This window comes from Orycteropus afer, unplaced genomic scaffold, assembly GCF_000298275.1.
Source record: "Orycteropus afer afer isolate SDZICR_OR568_19922 unplaced genomic scaffold, OryAfe1.0 scaffold00021, whole genome shotgun sequence".
Taxonomy (NCBI): Eukaryota; Metazoa; Chordata; class Mammalia; order Tubulidentata; family Orycteropodidae; genus Orycteropus; species Orycteropus afer.
The window spans coordinates 13527881-13536116 of record NW_006921608.1 but is presented as its reverse complement, the minus strand read 5'-3'; the positions used below and the strand labels follow the sequence as shown (position 1 = coordinate 13536116).

The 8236-nt window shown below is 37.8% G+C and overlaps 1 protein-coding gene across 1 annotated transcript in view; it reads left to right on the top strand.

The window, feature by feature from the left end:
* Nucleotides 1-8236, top strand: part of VPS13B (vacuolar protein sorting 13 homolog B) — a 1115876-nt gene that overhangs the window by 692915 nt on the left and 414725 nt on the right. Inside the window, exon 30 of the mRNA XM_007934836.2 lies at nt 3708-3911. Within this exon, the coding sequence (XP_007933027.1) occupies nt 3708-3911 (204 nt within the window). The remainder of the gene's footprint in view (nt 1-3707; nt 3912-8236) is intronic.

Here is an 8236-nt window from a genome sequence, read left to right as displayed (position 1 = left end):
GTGTCTGTGTTAATTGGTTTCCCTTTTCTTTGTTGAAGAGGGTCTGTGCAATCCTTCTGCCTAGTCCGCCATCTTGCCCCGCCTCCCGGATCTGAAATCTTTGAGGGTCTGTTCCACCTGCCCAAACACTCTGCTATATTGTGCTGAAGGTGCTTTATATCTTTAAATGAGTTGTGAATCTTTTCTGTGAGTCTCTTACTTCATTTTGAACTGAATCCGTGGATATTCTTTGAGGTTTAAATTGGAAATGAATTCATCCCAAGAGAATTTGCTTCTGCCTGTCATCTGGTGGCATTATCTATATAGGGCAAACATCTCCAGACAGATTTTTCATGTAGAATTTGGGACTCAAGCCCACAAGTGCTGTCTTGTGATTGCAATTTTTTTGGATATATTTTTCTTTTTCTTTTTCTTCTTCTTTTTGCCTCTCCACCCATTGCTAAGATTGAAACAGATAATTTACCTTGTCCCTTTCTGCATGCGTGTTAGGAGGGCTGTTTTAAATTATTCCATCACCAAAGGCTCCCTGAAGGGGCTATTTTAAATTCATCCATCCACTGCTGGTGAAGATCTTGGTGACCCCAGCTGTATGCACTAGGTCTCCTGTTAGCATCCTCTCTTGAGCTTTATCTCCTCCTCTTTACCAGAATAGAACAGAACATCATTGTTTATGGGATTCAGCAGAAACTCTGAGGGTGGAAGCTGGCTTTGACAGCTGCTTATTTGGCAAGGTTTCTGGTGGCATTTTGTTTGGGGGGCTCTGAGCTTCAGTTTTTTGGTATAAGCTCTGCGATGTCTTTAAAAAGATAGATTTTTTACAAGCATTTTAGTTACTTTAGTTAGTAAGTTCAGGGTTTCTAATAGGTTCCATTTTGAAGCAGATGACCTTGGAAATGTTAAAGAACACTTATCTTTGTAGATTTCATTGTGATTCTTTCATGATTAGAGGAATGGACTTTGTTTTGTCTTGGTGCCTGAGCATCTATGATTAGTCTGTAATTAGATATGCTGTTCATTCAGAACCACATAAAACAATGTAATTCAGGAAATAAAATTTATAATGCACTTTTATGAATAGTTTAATTTTCAATCACATATTTTATCATTGTAATAGTGCCAATATTTAAATAACTAAAGTACAGAGAAGTTAAGAAATTTCTCCAAGCTCATGATTATTGGAAAGTCTGAGAACAAAACTCATATGAATCTAGTGCTTATCTTATTTTCTACAGCTCAGATTTGGATGGTTTTGCAAATAACTTTTAAATGGAATTATACAACCAAATATTATGTAATACTTTGAACTTTCCGATCAAGCTGCTGCTGCTGTGAGCCATCAAGTCTGTTCCCACTCTTAGTGACCGTGAGCTCTTACTGACCGTGAGTTCTTAGTGACCGTGAGCTACCTTGGTTGTGGAAGCAGATTGCAGGCCTGTTCCCAGGAAGCAGCAGTGGGTTTGAACCACCACTCTTTTTGTTAACAGCTAATGCTAACCGTTATACCACCAAGGCTCCCTCAAATCAAGTTACAATGTCAAATACATAACTTAGTTTCAAAACAAACAAAAAGAGAAAATATAAAATCCTCCAGCCTAGATCCTTACCAAAGTTGAAATTAGCAAATTATCATGTTTCGAAGTATCTGGCTGCTGATCAGTATACAAACCATTTTTAAATAAGGAAGAAGAATCTTTGGCAAATCTTATTTCCACAGATGGATGATAAGAGGTGTATAGTTCAGGTTAAGGCCAAGGCAAAACATGGGGGATTTCAAGCCCAAATGAAAAACTCTGATGAAACTCAGTGTTTCTGTGGTTGTAATTTTGTGATTAGGTAGTTTCTGTGTAAGCCAAGGGAAACAGAAAGACCAGTGTTCATGCTCGGCTGGGTTGATTGGTTTGTCTTTTTAATATAGCAGTAATTACATTTCCAAACACGCTTTTTCTTCTTTCAAAAAGATTCTTAAAGCATTTTAATTCACCTTAAATATATGTTTAGAGAATTTGTCTAAAATGTAGAGAGCATTGATTTAAAATAAGTAAATGTAACTTTTATTTGGGGAGTAATAATCTTGGGAAATAGGCTGGACCATCACCTGTCAAAGTTATTTGCAGAATGTCAGAATTTATGTGGGCTTGAGACAAATGTTTCCAGTTTAAAGACTGTGTTCTTACTGCTGTGGGCAGAAAAGTGTTCCGCTTGAGGTTGGTAATGATGTGTATCAGTTCAAATACACGTACTGATGGCTTGATAGGAGAAGTAGTTCCTGATCTCAAGAAATTCATGGTATATTGAAGACTGACAAGTTCATTGTGATATATAAATATACTTGTAAGTATGGAGATGTCCTAAGAACACAGATATGAGAGACATTTAGAGAAAAGGTGGTCTGGAAAGGTAGAAGGAATCTCAAAATATTACTCCTTCCCACCGTTACCCTCAACCATTCTTTTTCTCTTTACCTTTCATTGGTATAAATTGAAAGGGTTCATGGCCTATTTTATGAGCCCTATTTCTAAAACCTTTATGAGCAATTTTACCGTTTACGTCTATTCAATTTAGCTTTAAGCTACAGAAAACTTTGTTCATTTGTTTGAGAGTGAGTCCAGTAAGATCAGGGGCATATGTTCCCGTACTTTATGGGCCAGTAAACCTCACTTCTGTTTCTACACCACTAAACCATCGTTTTCTCATAATTTGCTGTTGTTAGGTGCTGTAGAGTTAGTTACAATTCATGGTGAACCTATGTACAACAAAATGAAATTCTGCCAGTCTTGTACCAGCCTCACAATTACTACAAATTTGAGCTTATATTTGAGCCAGTGTGTCAGTCCATCTTGTTGAGGTTCTTTCTGTTTTTCACTGACCCTCCACCAAACATAATGTCTTTTTTCAGAGACTAGTCCATCCTGGTATCACATCCAAGTACATGAGATGATATTTTGCCATCCTTCCTTCCAAGGGGTATTCTGGCTTCATTTTTTCCAAGACAAATTTTTTTTGCTCATCTGGCAGTCCATTGTATATTCAGTATTCTTCACCAACAACATAACTGAAAGGTGTCAATTATTCAGTCTTCCTTATTCATTGTCCAGCTTTTGCATGCATAAGAGGAGACTGAAAATATCACGGCTTAGGTCAACCACACCATAATCCTCAAAATGACAACTTTATTGCTCAACACTTTAATACTTTAAATCATGCAATATCCCCTCGTTCTATTCAAATGTCTGCTTCTTGGCCAATGTATTGATTTGGGCAAATCTACTACAAAAGACCCAGAAGACTGGGGTTTGAGTTAGTCTAGATTTAAGTCACATACTAACTTTGTCTAAATATTTCAATGTCTCCGAATTATTTTCTCCCTGTTAAAAATAGAAATGATTATGGAACCTCACAGCAACTGAAGGATTGCAATCATGTGTGTCAAAGTACTTAGAAAAAAATGTGCATTGCCAGGAATAATATAAGAAATTATATTACTCTAAATGATAGCTTTCAATTCGATTACTCTCAGTGATAGTTTTCAAAGGTGTTTTCAAGACAAAATATGTGGTAAGTTATAGAGGTGCTATCTTGGAGATGTACTCAGTCCTGTGTATACTCAGTAATCCAAATGGAAAACGATAACGATGCTATATTAGTGAACCGAATAAACATAGGTAGGACTTTTATTCATTTCTTTACTCTTTTCTCTGTCTTTACAGGAGAGCCTTGAACTTAGGAATTCTTAGAGACCCTGGATCAGAAATTGAAGACAGACAATACCAAATAGACCTGCAGTCCATCAACATCGGTACTGCGCAGTGGGATCAACTAAAACCAGAAAAGGAAACTTGCACAGGAGGTGTGCTAACGGAGGGCGAAAGAAATTCTCAAAATCCAGCCCTTGAGTGGAATACGGACAGTAGGTAGGGAATGGTTGGGAAAATTTCTACTTTCTAAAATTGCATTGCCAAAAGAGCAGTTGGTGACACAGTTTTTAGCATGCAACCTAACTATTTTGGTATTGCTCTGCCTTACATTTAAAACATAAAGTAAGATTTTGTAATTTTAGCTGGTGATTTACCTTAGAAAGCTGCTAGTCCTACCACAGTTACACCATAATTATTACAAATTTCAGATTGTGTCAGCATTTCCTTAATAACCTTTATCATTTCATGAAAGGATACATTTCAGGCTAAAGGTTAACTGAAAACCAAAAACGAAACTCACTGCTGTCAAGTCGGATCCGACTTACAGGGACCGCTCCTTGGGTTTCCGAGGCAGTATCACTACGTAAATAGATTGCCCAACCTTCCTTCCGAGGAGTGGCTTCCTTCCGCCATCCTTCTGGTTAGTAGTCAAATGCCTTAGGCACTCTGTATTTTTAGTTGAAATACATTGTGCTCAGGGTCAGCTGGAATTTTTTTTTCTTTTTTTCACATCTCTCCTTTCTGTTAAAATAATAAATTTTCAAAGTAACAAATACTGTTTAAAGTTATGTTTAATTTAGTGTAGGGGGCAAAACGAGTTTTTGGCACAGGGCTGTTTTTTCATTACCTTAACTAAATGCTTAATGAGTTCTGTGGTACAGTGGTTAAAGTGGGAGGGTACTAAACTAAAGATCAATGGTTTGAACCCACCAGCCTCTCCACGCGAGACGGATATGGCAGTCTGCTTCCATAAAGATTACAGCCTTACAAACCCTATAAAAAAACCAAACTGCCTTTGAGTCAGTTGACTCATAGTAACCCCTCCTTGGGTTTCTGAGGTGTAATCTCTACAGAAGTAGATTGCCCAATCTTCCTTCCGAGGAGTGGCTGGTGGATTTGAACTGCCAGCTTTCTGGTTAGCAGCCAACTGCCTTAGGCACTATGCCACTGCTCCCAATAGGACAGCTCTATTCTGTCTTGTACCATCACTGTGAGTCGGAATTGACTCAACAGCTGTGAGTTTGTTTGGGTTTGGTAACTAAATGCAGCTATGTTCACAGAGAACGTTTTTAAAGAAGTTTGGCCTGAATGGGAACTGTAATGGGAACTCTTGTGGCATAGTACATAAGACATTTGACCACTAACCAGAGGGCTCGTGGTTCAAACCCACCAGCCACTCCTCGGAAGGAAGGTTGGGCAATCTGCTTCTGTAGTGACACTGCCTTGGAAACCCAAGGAGGGGTTGCTATGAGTCAGATCTGACTCGACGGCAGTGAGTTTAGTTTGGTGAACTATGAGATTTGTAGAAAGCCACTGCCAACAACCCAGGTTACTCGATTTCCATCAAATAGGTAGGTAGAAGTTTTGCAAGATGAAGGTCCAAGCAACAACCAAACCTGTTGCCATCAAATAGATTCCAACTCATACAGGACTTTTAAGCAGAATATAACTGCCTTATAGGGTTTCCAAGGCTGTAATTTTTACAGAAGCAGACTGCTACATCTCTCTCCTGCAGAGAGGCTGCTTTGTTTGACCAGCTGACCTTTTGGTTAGCAGCCGTGCTGTTATAGATGAAGGTGTTAGGTATTAAAGATACTTTTATGTTGTAAAACTGGAGGTCTTTATGATTTTAAGAAAATGGTAGTTATTTTTACTCTATGTTTTTATTTATAAAGTAGAATCAGTAATATCTGTTACTTATAACATACCATTGTGACACCTAGATTGGATTTCTTAAAAAACATCATGTTCAAACACTGTTATATGCTTTTTGCAATGCTGGTTACTTTAGTTCTTCCCTTTCCCACCACCAAAACTATATTTGTCTTTGTCTAGGCAATAGTAATAGTCATACCATTTATAATGCATTATACAATACTTATCACTTGACCTAATTTATTTAACTTATTTTTTTCAATAGTCTTTTAAGAGTAGAACTATTGTTTTTGCCTTATTTATGGTTGAAGAGATTGAGACATAGACAAAATAAATACTTTGCCCAAGAACAAATATTAAGTGATAATCTCTGCCCCTTAACATGGCTTTATAAAGTTCTTCTTCAGATACCCATTTTTTTAAAAAAAAAAATACAACTTTATCTTGTTCTGTTTATATTGAATTTCTTTCAAACTTCCTGAAAATATGATATACTCACTTGCCTATAAGCTTTTGTATGTGATCGTCTCTTTACCTGGAATTCTCTTAACCTACCTTTTTCACATGCCTGACTCCTACCATCCATCAAGTCTTGGATTAGACATCCAGTAAGTCTTCCTTGAGTCCCCACAAGACCAGTTTAGGTGCTCTTTCTGTGCACTCGTATCCTATCACTTAGCAAATTATATTATAATCCTCTGTGTCTTTGTCTGGCTCCTGAGGATAGTGATCATGACCATCTGTTCTTTGATTTATCGCTAGCACATAGCATTGTCATGATATACAGTGCACTGTTGTAGCTCTCCCTTGAGAAGTGATGGCTGTGGACTGCCCCTGAAGATGCATGTAACTTTGGGCAAAGATCTCTCTTCAGCCAGCTGAGAGAAATTTCAGGTGAGGAATGCAACTGTTGAGCCATTAGCAGGCAATATCTCTGGCATCTGGAAGAATGAGTGTTTTGGTCTTGAAGAGACAAAACAGCATCCACTGTATCATATCTAATCTTTAAAGCTCATATGATACCAGGCAGCATCAAGTTCCCTCATAAGTCTTCACTTAGTTTCAGATTTACAAAACTTACAGGTCATCATTTCTTAAAAATTACAAATGCTACCACCAATAAAGGAGCTCTGGTAGCATAGTGCCTAAAGCACTTGACTGCTAACCAGACACTGGTGGTTCAAACCCACCAGCCACTCCTCGGAAGGAAGGTTGGGCAATCCTACTTCCGTAGTGATACTGCCTCGGAAACCCAAGGAGGGGTCACTATGAGTCAGGGCCAACTCGACGGCACATAACAACACTATCACCACCACCACCAATAAACAAGATGGGGCTTCCTTTTCTAGGAAAACATATGACCATCTAGTCTTAACTACATCTCTCCTCTTCATTCTTTAATTCATTTAACAAAGACTTTTGAATGTGCTCAGTCTATGTCATGGAATATCCTTTAGACTGGAGAAGTGAAATTGAATAGTTTCAAATATAGCCTTAATCTTAGGAGCTCAACATCCAATCAAAGAGATTTGCTAGTTAACTACTGTTAAGTGCGATGTAAAAGTGCTATGACAGATACAAATATAGGATATGTAGGCATACAGAAGAACTGCAGGAGAGTCAGGTTAAGCATATTCCATGCCTATAGGGAGATCTCAGACTCATAGACATAGCAGACACGCCAACAAAATAATTCATACAACAACCAGTGTATGTACATAGTAGAGAAGTTCAACAAAGAAAGTAATTCACTCTGTGGGTTGGAGTTATGGGAAGATTTCACAGAGCATATGATTTCTAAGTTTGTTTCTGTACAATGACACAAGAATTTAGATAGTGCCTTTGAGCTGAGGAAGAGTAGATCCAAAGGCTAGAAGTATGAATGTGTGGCATATTTTATTCACTTCTGAATACCTAGCACTTAGTATCATGCTTGTCACATAATGTTGTTGTTGTTATTTTCCATCGAGTCAGATCTGACTCATAGCAACCCCTCCTTGAGTTTCCGAGTCAATATCACTACAGAAGTGGATTGCCCAACCTTCCTTCCGAGGAGTGGCTGGTGGGTTTGAACCACCAGCGTCTGGTTAGCAGTCAAGTGCTTTAGGCACTATGCTACCAGAGTTCCTTGTCACATAATAGGTATTTAATAAAGGTTTGAGGGAATGAATGAAAGAACGAATTATCAAATGATTAAATAGACCTAAGAAATCAAGAAACTAAATGTGTTTCTGAGAGATACTGATTCAAATGAAGACAGAAAGTTTTTGATGTGATTTAGGATACTTCAGATGAGTAATCTTCATAGAAGAATGAATAGGAGCTTAATGTAATTGTTTATGTTTTTGAATAGGTATTATAGATAAAATTTAACAGATATGAAAAGATATACAGTGAAAAATAATTTGCTTTCTCCCCTGAGCAATATTAAATGGAACCTTTATAATGATTTTGATTCATTCAGTGTCCTCAAATTTTGCCTTGAGAACCCTTTTGCATATACAGTACTGAGTTCTCAGTGAAGGTAAACATGGGCATATGGATGGATAGATAGGTGGACAGGCTAAACGATTAGCTATGTCTATGAAAGAGGGAGTGTATCCAAGATCATATATAGAGTTGGCAGACAATGGTCCTATAAGTTTATATGAATGATCAGAATCCCC